Here is a 14,902-nt window from a genome sequence, read left to right on the forward strand (position 1 = left end):
TTATTTCTATATAAATCACCTCCCACACCCAAGACAGTTATAAAGAAGCAAATCATATTATGTTCATAGATGCAGTTTTATAAAAAAAACATTTTATTTCAACATTCAAATACATGAAATGATATGAATGATTTACTCTCATCTAGCATTTCATCTGCAGTTTCCATCCCTTCAAATCTCTGATGGCGGGGCGTGGTAGTCACTATGGACACTAATGTCAGTTATACTGGAACTCATGGCGATGCAAGAGAAAATAAATAAAGAGGTTTCTACCCTGGAACATCAGACAAGAGTAGGGATATTCCCAATATTACACAATACTAAGAATCCTTGCACACACAGATGTACACACACATCAGTAAAGTGCAAGATCTCTAATACTGCAAGGCACAAAACTAAGATTGTCTTTTTCTTTGTATTGGGATCGCAGACATTGAAAATATGTTCATACAGTAAAAACATTTCAAATATGTTGTGTATATTTGTATTACACATATGTTGGGAGCAACAGCAGGAATATATACAAATACATGATTGTACATCATTGTCTAATCATATATGAAGCAGTGGCTAAAAACAAATACATAAATACGCTCCACTAAAAAGGTACATGATGTTTACCCATAAAAAGAGTTTTGGCTCAGCCTGTATGGTACACGCCCTGTGCTTTATAGTGGGCAAAGGAAAGAAGAACTAAATCAGCTTCTTTATCTATTTGTTGGGGATCTCCACGCTCAGCAAAGACTGAGACAATAATATTACAGTAAGTAGTGTATTTTCATAAAGTGAAAGTGATGCTTTTTACGCTGATGGTTCCTGTGCATCAACCTCTGAATGGGTTTGTTCTGTCACGTGTCAACTTGGGGGGTCTTCTGACACCTAGGACAGGACTCACGATGTCATGTTCTCACGGACACGGCAGCCTGGCTAATACCGTTTTAGTTAAGATTCCCGAAGGGGAAAGCAGGTGAGAGTCTCAGCCACTGTATGTGTTTTCCCATTTCCTTGAATGCAACATGCCTCCCTTACATGACAGGAGGCAACCAAGGCGACGGCTCTTTGCTGTGTTGACCTTCTGCCCTCTCTTCCTCCTGAGGTTTGATGATGATGTGAACGGGCCTTTCCGAACCCGAACCCGAACCCGAATCCTGCTGCTTGCGATTCTCGCTCTCGCACACCTTCTCCTCCGCAGAAGCCCCGATGGGCCGCAGACGCTCGGTGGGGGCCCTGCTGGTGTCAGAGCCATCTCTCTTCAGCCTGTCACTGTCAGAGTTGTCTTCCGAGCTGAACCTCTCCGCTGTAAGAAATGACATGAGATTTTTGTGACAGTGGAAACAATTTATTGACAAATATAACACCATGAACCATGAATTTATCATTTTGACATTTGGAAGTGAACTATGTGTGTGAATGTGTTAAAATGTTCCTACAATGCGGAACCGTCTTCTGTCTGACTTCCTCCTTCCTGTCATGTGTGCAGTGGCGGCTCTGGCTTGAATGACGCCCTGGGCGGATCGATCGATGCTGTGGAAAATATGTTTTTGCAGTGCACAAGTCCTTCGAGCGCAACACGCCCTGGGCAAACTTCTGAAAGGTGCTTATTTCACAAGCTCAAGCTCCCCTTGAATTGCATTTGACTTAAATCGACATTTGGACAGTTAAAACACTCACTGTGAACAGCAGTTAGTCTATAGCACCAAGTCATGTTAGCTTACTTGATCATATACATGCCATAATGTAGTGTACATAAAGTGATGCGATAGCGCCATACCGTCGCCCAACGAGCAGCCGAGGCTAAACCAACTCATATCCACTCTAAAGCGTGTTTGTGTAATGATGTCTTTGGTATAGATTGAGATAAGAAGGGAGATGAAACTTGAAATAGACTACTCACCAGATTTTCCACGAGCTTGTTTACTGTAGTTGTGTCCGCCATTGCTCTCTGTCGTGATCACACTGTCCGCCTGCTTCTTCACCGACGCTTTTGGTCTGGGCCTCACCTTGTTGAAATTCCCCTCCAGGATCCAGTCATGCTGTAAGCCCTCATCGGGCGTCATCCGTTTGGTTGGATCCCAACTGCGTTGAAGAAAAGCATTCAGCATGCAGCAGCTGCTCGTTTGTACTCACAGCAAAATGAAAGTAAGAGAGGGAACCTACACCAGGCAGCGTTTGATGAAGTCTAAGAACAAAACATCGTTTGTTTTTAGTGTAGTGGACAGCTCCTTGGAATGGGGCCTTCGTTTCCTCCCTTTGCTGTTGGTGATGTTTCTGGGATTCCCTTTCGAGTCTGCACTCAAACACAGCAACGTTTCTATTAGAGTGGAAATATTCAATACAAATATTATTTTAAGTTGGAACATTATGACAAACAAACAAAACAAAAAGGGGAAAATCTGGAGAAATTTTACAAAAATAAAGTCCAAATATTAAGAGGAAAGAGTAATAATTTAGGAAAATAACATCATAATATGAGGAAAAAGAAAAAAAAAATCAAGTCGTAATATTATGAGAAACGTCTGTGTTGCTTTAGAGAATATCAAAGTGTCCCTTCCATCCTTTTTCACTATGAAAAAGTTAGGACACCCCAGATTTCCACATGGCCAACTCTGCACCTTGAGTTGTTCCGAGCTTAATGCATCTTGACTGGAACAAAGACGAAATTCTTACCAAAAAACAGCCTCTTCCTCGATGCAGACTGAACAAAATCACTGGGAGGCATTCCAAGAACCTGCAAACAAAACCCAAAAATGAAATGAGTGTATTTAATAAGCGTAGCATACGTGGAAATAGAATGCACAGCTGAGTGCTTCATCACACCAGCCGCACCTCCATGATGCAAGCAATCTGCTCCACTTCGCTCTCCCCAGGGAAGAGAGGGTATCCGGTGTAGAGCTCCGCCAGGATGCAGCCCAGGCTCCACATGTCAATGGCCATGCTGTAGGGGTGACCCAGGATGACCTCTGGGGAGCGGTAGAAGCGGCTCTGGATGTAGGTGTACACTGCAAGCAGACAGGAGGAGGTGAGGGTCTTGGATGTCTGACATCTTGGCCTATTGGCTGCCCTGGAAGCCGCCATTTTGCATAACCTCGTCTTGGAGGCAAAAAAGTGAGTAAAAACACCTTCATTTACACCTGAATTCAAATGGCTACTGATAATGAACATCCAACATCTGCTCGCATTAACATGACTCAGTAGCACACTCTTGCGGTCAATATAAGTCATAGCAACTGGTTTCGCCTTACAAACAAAGAGTTGCAATAGACTAACAATAATATATAATTACACCCTCCTCTTGCATCCAGGCAATGAGCCGTGGAAGCACTGTACACTGCTGACCTCTGGGCAGGGGAGAACTGTCAACAGCATCTACTGTTGCTCAATACGGGTCTCCAAATACCAGAGAACTCCCCAACGATGCCAGAAAAAGTGGCTGGATTTGTCACTGTAGTCTCTTTTGAGGAAATATATCCTCTCGGGGGCTTAGAATGTCGTCACATCTAGCGACAGCATCTCTGGCACCACATGTACAGCGTGAGCCAATGATGAGCCAATGATGAGCCAATGATGAGCCAATGATGAGCCAATGATGAGCCAATGATGAGCCAATGATGAGCCAATGATGAGCCAATGATGAGCCAATGATGAGCCAATGATGAGCCAATGATGAGCCAATGATGAGCCAATGATGAGCCAATGATGAGCCAATGATGAGCCAATGATGAGCCAATGATGAGCCAATGATGAGCCAATGATGAGCCAATGATGAGCCAATGATGAGCCAATGATGAGCCAATGATGAGCCAATGATGAGCCAATGATGAGCCAATGATGAGCCAATGATGAGCCAATGATGAGCCAATGATGAGCCAATGATGAGCCAATGATGAGCCAATGATGGAATGTTTGAAAGTGGTAATGTTTATCATATGTTAGCATTGTGGTTGGAGATTGGATAACATGTAAATGATACCCAAACCTAGCTAGGGTGTTTGGGTCGATCCCACGCTCTCACCCCTTTGCTGTTCATAACAGCTGGAGCCAAAATCCACCACCTTGATGTTCCCCGGGCCTCGTTGAGACAAAAGGATGTTCTCCTGTTGAAGGACCAAATCCAGGTAAATGTCTCTTGTCATATTACCATGCTCCACTAGATGGCTTCATGTCTTCAAGATTCATGTCTAGTGTGGCGTGCAGGATTGAAACTACAAGGGCTTTTCTGTGCTAATCAATACCGGCTTGAGGTCGCAGTGAATGATCTTCTCCCTGTGGAGCATCTGCAGACACCTGAGGAGAGCGTGGGTGAAGCGACGGATGAGAGCCACACTGAAGCCCTGGAAGTTGTTTTTTTTGATGAGCTCGTACAAGTTGACCCTGCCGAGAGAAACAACAACGTTAAGTTGTTTTAACCCCGACCTGACTTCCTCCTCTCATGTCCTTCTCTTGGAGCCATTTCAGCCTTCATGCAGCTTCACGGCATTTCCCTCCACTTGGAAATAATACATGATGGTGCCAACATGTCCTCCTGCTGTCTGCTGTGATGAGCTTGTAACTGGAGCCTTCGCACCATGAAGAAGGAAGGGGTAAGGGATAGGGGTCTAATCAAGGCCTTAAGTAAAGGATTTGGTGACAGTAATGTAAGACAAGGTGCTAGTCCAAGGCGTCCTCTAAAGGTCGTCCATTTAAAGCCAAACACAAAACTATCTCCGCCCTCACATTGTAGTAGCTATTGGAGTAAGCTGGTTTCGCTGGTGTCTTTTAGTCAGGAACTGATATTGTCCTTAAACTTGCCTATGTTCTACTGCTGATTACGAGAAGAAGGTTTCATTTATGCTTGCATGCAACATCAGCCTGCACCTACCCGAGAAGCTCAAAGGAGATGCAGAGGTGATTTCGGAAGTAGAAGTACTCCTTCATGTGTATGACGTTGTGGAGGTTGTCTTTGTCTTTCCTCTTTATCACGTCCAGGATCTTCAGCTCTACGAGAGCCTGGTGATGAAACCTGAAATACATTAGGCCTACTTTATCATGTTTGAATGTCTACTACATTCATTCATATCCTTTGCATCTCCAGGGGGCTAACCCCCCCCTAAGTATTAGATGTAAAACCAACTAAGAAATTAAACACAATGTTGGATGAGGGTATTTCCTCCACTTTTCCCAGCCGTCACCAGAGCCTAATGTGTACCTCTTCTTGTTGCGTATCATCTTAACCGCTACGAGCTCATTGTTCTTGTGGTCCAGACATTTCAGCACCTGGCCGAAGGAGCCCTTTCCAATCACTTCCAGCACTTCAAATCTGTAGGCGATGTGGTCGTGCAGCACCTGGAGCAAAGCAAACAGGTAGACCATGCAAACGTCTGCAGATGTCCACAGGAATATTGGCAGGATAGCATACATGCACCGTATGGGACACCTCTCGGAACCATCGGTATTATCAGCCAGGCACCCCGGCACTTTTTCACCACACATCAAAAGTTTGAGACCACGAAATACGTGGATTCAATGTGGTTTTCTATCAGGTATTCTATCAAGTATTCTATCAAGTATTCTATCAAGTATTCACACTGTCACGGTCTCTTGGTGGCAAAGGCAAGGAGAGAAATAAGATAAATAAGGAAATAGGCCCTAGAAACCTTAACCTTATTTAACCTTATTTATTTGTGAACTGATTTTTGCAGTACACTTTCGGGTCACGGCCCCACCAGTTGAGAAGTCCTGGTATAGATGCTCCAGTGGGATTGACCGGGCTAAAGGAGAGCATCCAGACACGTTACCCTGATGTAGCTTCCGTGCTCGTCATCATAGCCACAGTTCTGCGGTGCAGCCTGGGAAGCCTCGATCTTCTGAGAGCCCAGACCCAGGAACCAGATCTCGGCGTAGTCCATGATCTCCTCCTTCTCAAAGTCGGTGAGGCGATCTTGGAAGTTGTTGAGCGCGTCTGTTAGCGGGTTAGAAGAAGAAGCAGAGGAGGAGGAGGAGCAGATGAGTCATGTTGTCGTATCGATTAGCCCGCCAAGAGCAGAGGAGGGAGAGCTAGCACGCTGCTGCCAACACGTTATTCCCGTCCCACCATTCCCATGAACAGGATTATTTTCAGCTCCTTCAATTCATCTCCTCATACCTGTGGGAGACAAGGGCAGCCTGTGTCCCTCGTGCGCCATTTCTTTATCCGGCTTGTTGCTGAAGATTCTGCTGCGGGACATTTTATCCATGGCCGCCCCAAATCGCATGGTGAAGTGCTGAGTGGGCTTTTGCCTCTCAACCTGTTGGTGGACATTGAGCTCTGTGTCATCTTACTCATCCGCACCAAGCTATTAAAAGCGGCTACACATGCATATCTATGACTGCACGGCGACCTTCAAGATGTCTCACAGGAATCACACACGCTATCCAAACGTGTTTCTGACTAATATGATCAGCAACGCAATGCAGATCACACGCCGTGGAGCTGCAATGCACAATGTTCTCTGGTGGCCACACCTTTTTCAAAACACACAAGGTTCGAGACCCGGGATCGACTTTCCGAGACTGGACTTTACCTGCTTCACAACAACTGAAACTCATTCATTCATTTTCTACCGCTTATCCTCACCAGGGTGGCGGGGGTGCTGGAGCCTATCCCAGCTGTCTTGGGGCGAGAGGCGGGGTCCACCCTGGACTGGTGGCCAGCCAATCCCAGGGCACATATAGACAAACAACCATTCACACTCACATTCATACCTATGGACAATTAACCTAGCATATTTTTGGAATGTTTTTGGACGACAGAATGTGAAAGGTAATATTTGTGTTCATATTTCTTCCAACTGTTGTTCGTGACTGTATGATGGCCTTACTGTGTTTGTCTGATAGTGGTTCTGGACCCCCTTGCTGGCAATGTGGGGCAGGATGCTGTCGGTCTGCTGCTGCTGGTTCTTGGCATTGCTGACCACCACCTGGACCACTGGAGGCTCCAGCTGAGGCAAAGTCCCCCCCCCTTGGCCAAACTTCTGCAAGTAAGAACAACTGCTTTAACTATGACGCAAAGAAATGAGAAAATGCAACCAAACGTTAGTCCAGTAGATCCACTGAGACTCATATATTCATATATTCATATATTCATATACAGTAAATTCTTCTAGGAACATTTGATTTGGTTAACATCGGTTTCACACCATGTGGGGCTTTAAAGTAGTTGAAAGATATTAGTATAATATGGGAGCTGGATCATGGAAGGAACCATTGTTCAAGCCGAGTAGTATTAAACAGCCCACATAGGAAGGAGGCGAGTGGGTCAGCGAGTGTGACCCATAAATGAGTGATATCCTTTTTACACTGTCCTCCCACGCCTGTCACGTCCCTTTCATCATCGCTTTGACGGGATGATCACTTTTAGTTTGCGGCTCGGGTGATCAGAACCCCCAGCAGGGACGGCTGGAGTTACCGGGGGTTAATGGGGACAGAGTGCTCGGTCCCGACGGGGCCGTGTCCTGGTGTTCTATCTCCGTGGGGCGGGGGTGAAGAAGAGCGGCAACCTGCTCCTCTCTGGCCGCCATTGAGCATACCGTGAGAGCTTGATGGTAAAATGAAACCACTCGCTCTCAGGGAAGAATTAGATCTCCAAAAGTTGTCCATCCATGTCACGGGGGAATTACAGGACATACTTTCACTTTGTTAGCTGTCATTCCACAACTATATCTGGTTAAAGTGATAAATAACGTGAATAAACGTCAATACGGATATGAAAGCTTCCCAATGTGATGTTTGCCTCTCACGTGTGTTGCCCTGCTGCCGATGCGCCAACTTGTTTATGAGCTAAATATATTTGGTGGTACCTTGCCACAGCAGGCAAAGGAAATAAACACAGCTATGCGCCTGTAAATAACTGCAGGGCAAACCGCATCGGGAAGGAGCTCCTAGCCGACAAAACCAAAACAAATGGCCGCACATTTCCTCAAAACATAGGCCGCTTTTTCCTCACAAGAAACATATCCCATTCACCTTAAGGCTACTCATTTATACACGGCATACGTGTACTACAGTTATTACATCTTTATATCTCTATGCTTCGTGGGTCAGGCTTTTTCATCAAGTGTTGAGATTTCGCAGTTTGTTCTGCGGTCCATGAATGCACCATAGATGTTGTGAGATACAAAAGTAAAAGTAACATCTCATTATCTAATTCCAATGTAATCTAATAATTACCTGCACTTTTTTTCCCAGTCCTTATTTCAAACATGAACATATATTTCTTTCCCTTTTCTGTGCATTATAACACAAGAAAATCAGTTAATAGGAGCTAGCTTACAATGCTGTCATTGGCATACACCTATTTCGACGAGGAGTCCTACTAAAAGTGGCGCTTGCATCCGTTCTTTTTTCATGAAGTTTGGGCACCCCCCCCCTCGGTCTAACATTATCATTCTGGAGTCCCTTTTATTGCAAATGCCACAAGCTACACGCTACAAGCTACAAGCTACAAGCTACAAGCTACAAGCAGAGGTTAGAAGCTGACCTGTAAGCAGGATCGGTTTGTCCCAAGCCGACTGCCCTCTGCCGGGTGTCTGTGAGGGAAGGCCTCCGGGCGTGACGTCTGGGGGGGGGCATGACAACGCTTAAAGCACAAGACTAAACAGTGAAAGAATATCAAGTGTTTCCTTTTTTTATTTGGCACATTCAGTGTCAGATGTAGGAATTCTTTAACACCTGAAGATGAAAACAACCATGTAGAAATGGCTTCTCCTGCGTTCATTCTCTCTCTGTCAAACACACACTAGCGTGCACACGCACACACACACACACACACACACACACACTGCAGGCAGCTGAGCAGAGCTGCAGCCACGCTCCCAAAAATAATGCACCGAGATCTAAAAATACCCGACTTCCGTAAAAACCCAGCAACAAGCCATCTCTCCTATGCACTTTCCCTCCTGGTCTGCACATGTGCTCATCCCTGTGCTTGCCAGTGCACGTGCACGTGCACGCGTTTAAGAGAAGCCCTCATCAACAATGGCGTTAACACCAGAGCTATTTTGGGATCAATCTTTAAGCTTTGACACCAATCCAGCTAGCATGTGCCTTTTTAATCAGTGGGTGCTCCATCTGGGGGGGGGATCAAGCTTAACCTCATTTGGGGACTGATCACTCTACCTGTTCACTGGGGGGGGGCAGACACGTCGAGCTACAACAACCCAGTGCACAATCATCCGCACGATGGAGGAGGCGAACCAGCCTAGCTTGGCCCCCATCTACCAATTGGAAGGACCAGGGGGCCAGGTTGCAATCTGAAGCCAAGGAGGCATGTAGGTCACCGTGGCAGGAGAGGAGAACGTCCTAAACCTCACCTGGACCACAGCTGAGCATCAAGCATACCCACACCAATCATGGAGAGGAGTGCAGGTACCCAATACTGAGTTTACAATTGTTGGGGTGTAAGTCCCAGTCCAAAGTCCAGACATGCCATCCATGCTTTAGGCAATAAAATGATGTAATGATATTGAGTCCATCAGCATCAGACAGCACTGGGGGGGGGGGCTTTCCTAAACTGAACAAGTTTGTTCTGGGATGGAGCCACAACATTAGGTACACGTGCGTAATCCCAGCAGCCTCTAAGACAATAATAATATGAAAAACATATATTCTATGGTACATCGGTACATTAGAGCATTAGAGCCAGTCCAATGTCGGTCAAACCTGGGTGGCTGAAACGTAACCCCCTAATTTTAAATGCTTCCTAGAAATGGAGTTTTATTTCAAATTCCATACGGATGCCAGCTGGGAAGCACATAAACTGATGGGATGGAAGACAGCACTTCTCTACTCGCCACAGATGACCGAAAATGGCCCCCGGGCTGCACCTTGGAGAACCCCTCTTTTGGCCCAAACCAAATAAATAATACATTTAACGAACAAAACCCCCACTGAGAATGTTTAAAAATCAGTTCCTCACCTTGTTTATCTCTGGCAACATGATATGAAAGGACTTTGGACGGGGAGACCTGATGGACACTTGATCAAATCCACGCAAGAAGAGTCATCCCTTCCGGTTACTCAGACATCCCGAGGACCAAAAGACGCCGATGGTGTCCTACTTTGAGTGAAGAAGACGGAGACCGAAGCACCCAAGGCGAGCCCCGTCCAGGTTTTACGCACCGCTGGCGTCACAGCGAAGGAGATTAGCAAGCTGTCGGAGCTCTGCGTCGTGACGCGTCCGGCTAAAGGATGGAGCCACCTGGTCAGGTTTCTGCCGCCGACAGCTGGGGATGTCCCGATATAGACGCCTGTCTCTTCTAGCCCTCCCACCGACGCCGACGCGCCGTGGAGCACATTTCCACCGACGCGCACGTCATGTTCTCCTGGGACTCCCTCACGATCTCCACCGTGGAGCTACTGTAGGATTCCCTGGTCTTTACCCGGACCCGCAAATACTTCATATTCATGTATTGACTTGTACTGACCAAACCAGGAGCTACAAACTTATATTATACTCTTTAATTATACTTTTAATTGCGTAAGAAGCAAAAAAGACGTCAATATCCAGGGGCGTCACTGGGTTCTGAGGACGGGGGGGCTTAGCCTCCTGGAGATGCACAGGATATGAATGAATGTAGTGGACATTCAAAACAATTCAAACAACAAATAAGGAACAAGAACAGGGATATAACTGTGACCGGTTATCAATTATATAATAATCATTATTATCTCATTCATTAGCCTATTATTACTATTATTACTATTATTATTATTATTAGGCCTATAACCCTAATGACACCACAGGCAATATCTATTTAAAGGGACCCTATCCTGTCCTGCTCATTTCCACCCATGCAAGTCCCTCAATTGCCCTAATTGCCCTAAACTCATTAAAAACACGTCATATTTAATAATAATAACTTTACAATCGGGCTGCACGGTAATAATAATAATAATAATAATAATAATAATGATGAGCATTATTTAGTTTCAAAGGTGGCGTGATGACAAAAGGGTCAGATTTAAAGGGACACGTGTGGCACATGTGCAAGGAGGATATTTGTTATGAAAGACTAATTCCCTCAGCAGGGGGTATCAACATTGTTTATGAACGTGATAAGAGCGTATGATTAGCTGGCAGCTCTTATGCAACAGCAGCGGTCAGCTTAGTAATCCATCTCACCCTTGGGACGGGATGCGTACCGATCCAAGAAACCGCTGAACACGCTCCTCTATTCCCCGGCCAACGCTTGCGTGCGTATGAACGCCATGATATCGTCTTCCTGGACATTACGACGTCCATGCAAGACCCGATCACCAGCCTCCAGATTTGGTGCTTAGGCGGTGATTGGTGCATGTTGAAGGGGCTCTTTCAGAAGGACTCTACTTTGGTCCTCATGTTAAATCTTCTTTGATGAACAAAACAAAACAACATGGCGACGGAGGGGCAAGGATGAGTGGAGTCAAACAGGGAATATATCCTCAAACCTTTTCAAGGCCACTTTCAACCCGAGCATTGGTGCTGTACGACTTTCCTGCCTAATTGGCTGACCTGTTGCACTACCGATTAAGAAGAAGGCGTGGCTGCACCACTTTATACCAAATACTAAACTAAAATGTGAAATGTTCCAAGTCATACTGATGTCCCAACAGTACGTTGTTGTTCTGTCAGGATGCACGATGTAACGTTTGTAGGGTAAACAACTATTTTCACGTAACAAATACATTTGTCACTTTCCAGATGAAGTGTAAACAATGAGAACAGGCAACGGTTTAAGAACTGCTTTGTGATGGTTCTCCAACTGCCATGTATCTTCTCCATGATGAGGAGCATAGTCCAAAGCAGCACTGCAGGTATGCTAACCCCACAGTAGATGTAAGGTGTGATGTATGATGGCTGTGCCTCATCTCCATCAGCTTACCTCGGGTTGGATCCGCCTCTTCCTGCCCCAGCAGCAGCCCTGGAGGAGGTTAAAGCCCCCGCAGGCAGGTGAGGTCCCGTCTTCTCGCATTGTACACGTCCTCCATGCCTGAGGTCAACTCCAAGACTTGACCAGAGAGATGTGGGGAACCAACAGGTCAGAAGGTGCAGGAATTAGCAGTTTAGGGTCATGTCTCCATAACCTTTCCTATTACATTCCACACATAGGAAGCCTAGTTTCCAGATGAAGACCAACTATCCTGGCTAGCTGAGAGGATGCTGCTACAATAACCAGCCAGGGAGTGTGTGTGTGTGTGTGTGTGTGTGTGTGTGTGTGTGTGTTTTGCCGCTGGCGGTGACGTACGGATGAGCCTCAACTAGGGACCCTTCCTGCTCACGGGGGCCTGGCACTCGGATTGTGTTGAAAGAGGCCTTTGGGAGCGCGTCTCGGGCTGGGGGGATGCGTTGCTGGGGGCGGGAGCGGTACTGTGGGTATTGATCACACCATCCAAGTCTTCATGCGTGTGAGGAAGTCAGACTGGGAGGTGTTGCAGCTCTAATGGGGTTTTCCCGCGAGGCTCAGGATTGCTTCCGCCTCCTCACATGCCACCGTATCTTGGAGACAAAGCCAAGGGGGGCTGTCACATTCCCTCCCAGATGCCCTCATCGTTCTTCTACCACCCCCTCCACTCCCCCGGCCCTGCCTCGCCTGCTGAGCAGCAGGGTGTTGCACAGCTCGCAGGAAGGAGGAATATGCCGTTTTACTCTCCTTAAATAGGTCCATCAGAGCTCCTGACCATAGGGGGTGGGAACATAGATGGACAGGTCAATTGGGAGCGGGACTCCAGTCCACACCTCTGCTTCTGAAGGTGGAATATTGCCTTGGTTCTGTGTCAGCGCTTCCCAGAACTTCCTGTACCTCGGCACCTTGCAGTCCTGGGACCAACAGTGATAGCTACTGGCCTGGCATGGGACCTTATGGTGACGCATGTGGTTTGCACCTCTCTTATGCCTTAGTGGCCCTCCAGCATGGAATGTAGGCCAGGAAAACATTAGAACAACAAGTCCAACATCCATCTGCAATGTTGTTTTCACACAAACCACACGTCCTCCTTGCAGCCACAAGGTGTTTTCCTGACGGACATTCCGCCTCCACTAAAAATAAAAGCAGCATATCCTTGTTTTGGTGACAGGAACCATGTTGCTATTTCTGAAGCATCAGGCTGGTGTCTTCCATTACAGCCGGCCGTATCTTCCTGCTCATCTTGAGGCTTGGGAATGACACTTGGCTTACGGTTTTGGGGTGGAAGTCCAGATCCGGCCACGAGTGGATAGGCATTAGATGGCTACACGGTGCCGGATGAGATCGGAATCACGCAGGAACAATTGGCCTTGTTTTTACAGGATAGCATCCTGTTGGGCTATTGGCTTAGTGGGCCATCTGGCTGGTGAGATGAACAAGACGGTATCAGTAACTGTTGCCATGTGGCCGTGTTTGGGTTGCTGACCCGGCTGACAGATTAGCATCTGCACTTTGAGATTTACGGTGAGCCTGTCGCTGATTGTAAGCCCAAGTGTAAATGGGTCATATTCAATATGGGTCAGGTTCACAAGTCAACGCTTGCACGTCCTTGCAACCCGTGTTCAATTGCATCGCATTGCATCCGAGCGGAGTATTGATCGGTGCCTAGGTTGTTGTTGTTACGTCTAAATGTAGCGAGTGCAGCTACACACCGCTACGTTTATGACAATAGGCCAATCCTAGTGCTGGATTTGGTTTACGCTGGGCCTGCAATCAAGCCTGATGACGCTCCACGCCTCCACACGAGTTCGTCATAATTACTCAGGAGTGCGTATTTGGAAGTGTGCACAAGAAGTGACCCATTATCCATTTGAGAGGCCGTCTGTGGTGAAGAGATGGAGACAAAAATAAACTCCTTGAATCAGTTTGTGTCCAACACCAGGCACACGGGCCCAAAGGAAGCCCAGGTAGAGGCTGACCTAGAACTGTTTATTGGTGGCAACTGTGCTCAGCCTGCTCAGACCATGACAAACAGATAATCCACTCATGTTCCAGAATACATTAGTCATCATTTTGTTGTGTATATAATTACTACCACATAACGGGATAAACATCACATCTGGTCTATGTTGCAGAACTAGCACGGATTCCATTTGGTCTTTGAAAGCAGAACCGGCAAGCAAGGTGATGACAATCAGGTTTCCCCAAATCTTAAATTGGGGTCCTGTAGAGCAATACGTAATATGAACAAACATCAACTAGAACCCAGAAGACATGAGAGCATCACTTCCAGGAGCCATGGTGGCCTTTGTAGGCCCTCCCCATACATTTGGTCCTAAAAGAACATTGTGTAAACGTGAGCGTAGTCACACAGGTAAGATGAGAACTGTTAGCCTTTAAGTGCTAACCCTTCTGTCACCTTCCACAACAAAGTCAGCAAGGTGATCCCCTTTAGTCCAGGATCATTTGACAACCACACCGTCCGCCACCTTCAAATCACAATCACCGCAAATTGCAGGGCTTAGTGGATGACGTTCATGTTCCCATCTAGTCTAGCGGCATTGAACGCTTGTTGACTTATGGTGGACTTCCTGCAGCGGGCCATCAAGACGTACAGGACATCATTGTGGGCATCTTAGATGTTAGTGGCCTTACTGTCAAACACTCAAGGGTAATCTGCTGAGATGGCATACAGATCTTCTCATTCTACAGATCTTCTCAGACTTTGTGGAGTCTGGAAAGGAAGTGAATGCATGATTGGATTCTAATGCAGTGATTGGCAGTGACCGTACGCCAATCATTCTACAGTCCTAATGTTCTACAAAATGGTGCCAGTATGATTATAGACACAGCATGTTGTGAAAGTGAGCCAAAGATGGAGACCAACAGGCGTATCTTTTTATATAAGGTTTTAGATAACACCTCACACGTTATTACACAACCGTGCTCCGCAGCCTGTAGAGATAGAAGAAGGTGCAACGGGGGAGGATGTTGGCATACGCTGG

General features: G+C 46.5%; 1 protein-coding gene across 2 annotated transcripts; it reads right to left on the reverse strand.

Moving 5' to 3' along the window:
• Positions 1–63: 63 nt before the first annotated feature.
• Positions 64–10,280, reverse strand: dyrk4 (dual-specificity tyrosine-(Y)-phosphorylation regulated kinase 4). 2 transcript variants are annotated; one of them, XM_058088066.1, is made up of 14 exons: positions 9,932–10,279; positions 8,495–8,572; positions 6,837–6,989; positions 6,122–6,263; positions 5,775–5,938; positions 5,186–5,322; positions 4,859–4,999; positions 4,233–4,371; positions 4,013–4,094; positions 2,827–2,999; positions 2,668–2,728; positions 2,158–2,287; positions 1,895–2,076; positions 64–1,297 (listed from the first exon to the last, which is right to left on the reverse strand). In XM_058088066.1, exons 1-14 carry the CDS (start codon positions 9,950–9,952, stop codon positions 1,026–1,028), a joined length of 1,875 nt encoding a protein of 624 aa, XP_057944049.1. In that variant the 5' UTR covers positions 9,953–10,279; the 3' UTR covers positions 64–1,025. The 2 variants fall into 2 exon arrangements, with proteins under 2 accessions (XP_057944049.1, XP_057944050.1); XM_058088067.1 differs by lacking the exon at positions 6,837–6,989 and having other exon boundaries at positions 9,932–10,280.
• Between the last annotated feature and the right edge of the window lie 4,622 nt (positions 10,281–14,902).

The sequence above is a fragment of the Doryrhamphus excisus genome, chromosome 11 (genome assembly GCF_030265055.1).
Source record: "Doryrhamphus excisus isolate RoL2022-K1 chromosome 11, RoL_Dexc_1.0, whole genome shotgun sequence".
Classification (NCBI taxonomy): Eukaryota; Metazoa; Chordata; class Actinopteri; order Syngnathiformes; family Syngnathidae; genus Doryrhamphus; species Doryrhamphus excisus.